Source organism: Lolium perenne, chromosome 4 (genome assembly GCF_019359855.2).
Source record: "Lolium perenne isolate Kyuss_39 chromosome 4, Kyuss_2.0, whole genome shotgun sequence".
Taxonomy (NCBI): domain Eukaryota; kingdom Viridiplantae; phylum Streptophyta; class Magnoliopsida; order Poales; family Poaceae; genus Lolium; species Lolium perenne.
In genome coordinates, this window is record NC_067247.2 from 161,123,200 (window position 1) to 161,125,458 (window position 2,259).

The 2,259-nt window shown below is 54.6% G+C and overlaps 1 protein-coding gene across 1 annotated transcript; it reads right to left on the reverse strand.

Moving 5' to 3' along the window:
* Positions 1-297: 297 nt before the first annotated feature.
* Positions 298-2,155, reverse strand: LOC127294334 (F-box/FBD/LRR-repeat protein At1g13570-like). The gene is made up of 3 exons (XM_051324133.2): positions 1,148-2,155; positions 900-1,043; positions 298-754 (listed from the first exon to the last, which is right to left on the reverse strand). Exons 1-3 carry the CDS (start codon positions 2,153-2,155, stop codon positions 392-394), a joined length of 1,515 nt encoding a protein of 504 aa, XP_051180093.2. The 3' UTR covers positions 298-391.
* Positions 2,156-2,259: the final 104 nt, after the last annotated feature.

Here is a 2,259-nt window from a genome sequence, read left to right on the forward strand (position 1 = left end):
TAGCTAATGCAATCACACACAAATACAATACTCCAGAAAAACAGTATATACCACATACCACAAAATGGTACTAGTTATTTGCATCTACTAGCTTCGACACTTAGGCTAATCATGTTTGCAGACACAAGAGCAGGGGCAGAACAACAACAGACTGAAACAGTGCATGTATAGTAGATGCTCCATAATTGCCGTCCGAGAACATTTAGTCGTTTGAATAATGGAAAACAGTACCACTAAGTTTGACACTTAAGCTAATCATGTTTGCTGAAAGAAGAACCAGGGCAGAAAATCAAAAAACTGAAAACAGTGCAGATCCATACTGCGACAACAGAACTTAAACAACTTCCAGAGCAATTTGCTTCCCGCAGGAAATAAATAGGCACCTTTGACTTCAGCAGTCCACAAAAGGGTCGCCAAGAGAAAAATCCGATGCTCTCTTGAAGCTCCGAATGTTGCTTTGATAATTAGAACAGTGGACCATGACTTTGGTTCCTGCACTGACCCATTTCATGGACAAGAGAGGCAACACTTTGGAACGCGCATCCTCCTTGGAAGTGAAACTTGACACTATCATCACCTGCTTGAGCACCAAAGCGCTCCCAACGAAAAACTTGAGGAAAGCAAGCTCACTTCGATCCCCTCGGAAATCATGGAAACCCAGCAGCTTGATGCGTGAGCAGATGCATTCTATGGGACCAAACTCATTCCACAACTTGAGGTTGAGCTTGCCCAAGGGCTGATCAGTTTCTCCAGACTGAAAAATTTATGAAATCAGTGCACATGAGGTGGTTCACCACCTATTGATGGATCATGCAGCAACAGCAGCAATTCACAATATGATACTAATGCTGGTAAATGATGGTGCAAATGAATGCCAAAAGATGCATCAGGGGGTTTACCATGATGTGGAGCGTCTCAACGTTGGGAAAGCATCTTAGGACAGTTAGGATCATCTTGACATCATTCCGGACACCAAAACACACCTCCAAAGCCAGGATCCTCACACTTGATACCATGGTGCTTGGGCTTGCCTTTACCCCAGCCTGCATTCGCAATCTCAAATTCTCAACGCAGACAATTAAAAGAAGAAAGATCGTGCACACATATACAATGATCATTTAGAGAAAATGGAAAAGATGAGAGGAACCTTGATGACGGTGTTGCCGACTTCTAGGACATGTCTTCGTGCATCCAAGTATCCCAACAAGTCCAGCTTGGGGGCATGGCCGATCTTCACCTTGGTGCAGACCCCGTCGCCGGTCCAACCTCCTGAATAGATGAGTCTCTCAAGGCGTGGGGCGTTCACCACAGAGATTTCTTCGAAGGAGCACCCGATGATCTTCACACAGCGGAGGCTTTGGCTGACAAGGCGGAGGGGATGCTTGAACATATTCCCTCCGACACAGAGCGTCTCCAGCACGGGGCTCCTGTCGAGCATGAAGTCCAAGTCCCTGCTCTCCATGCGGACGGTGCTGAACCCGAGATCGCGGAGGTTAGGGAAACAGGTGGCGCGCGGGACGCCGGCCGTGCCGGGGAACTTCCAGAGGCCGAGGTAGAGGCGGGTGAGGGTGGTCATGCTCAAGAAGGTGGCCGGGAGGACGAGGTCGAGCGGCCACGGGCGGTTGACGAGGACCAGTTCCTGGATGCCCTTGACGGCGAGGGTCTGGAGCCAGCGCGTGAGCAGGCCATGGAACTCCTCCATGTAGCTGCTGGTGAGGTGGACGCAGCGGAAAGGCCCCGGGTGCGCGCCGAGGACGTAGGAGACGGCGGAGGTGACGCGCCGCGTGTCGGCTCGCCCGATCGCGGCGCCGGCAGGGAGGATGTGGGAGTCGATGAGGACGAGCGGGGCGGAGCGCCACACGCCGCTCCAGCGGCGGGAGAGCGCGGCTGTGCGCGCGGCGTCCTTGATGGGTAGGCGGGAGACGATGTTTCCAAGGAGCACGTCGGGGAGGCTGCTGACGCGGTCGACGGCGTCGTGGGGGAGGAGGGAGGAAAGGCGAGCGTCGACGGAGGTGGGCGGGTCCGGGAGGGAGCAGTGGACGTGGGTGAGCACGTCGGCGATGAGGCCTGCTACCGCGTCCGGATCATGGCCTTGGAGCCGGAGCATGGCCGCCACCGCGGGCTCCATGGGAACAGGAGGAACCCGGGTGTCCATGGCCGCCGCCGGAAGCGCGGCGGTGGGAAGAGGGTTTGAGCGGCGCATGCTGCCCGTGCCCGCAATTCCTATTCTCCGCTCAACGCGGGAGCGAGCGATCGCTC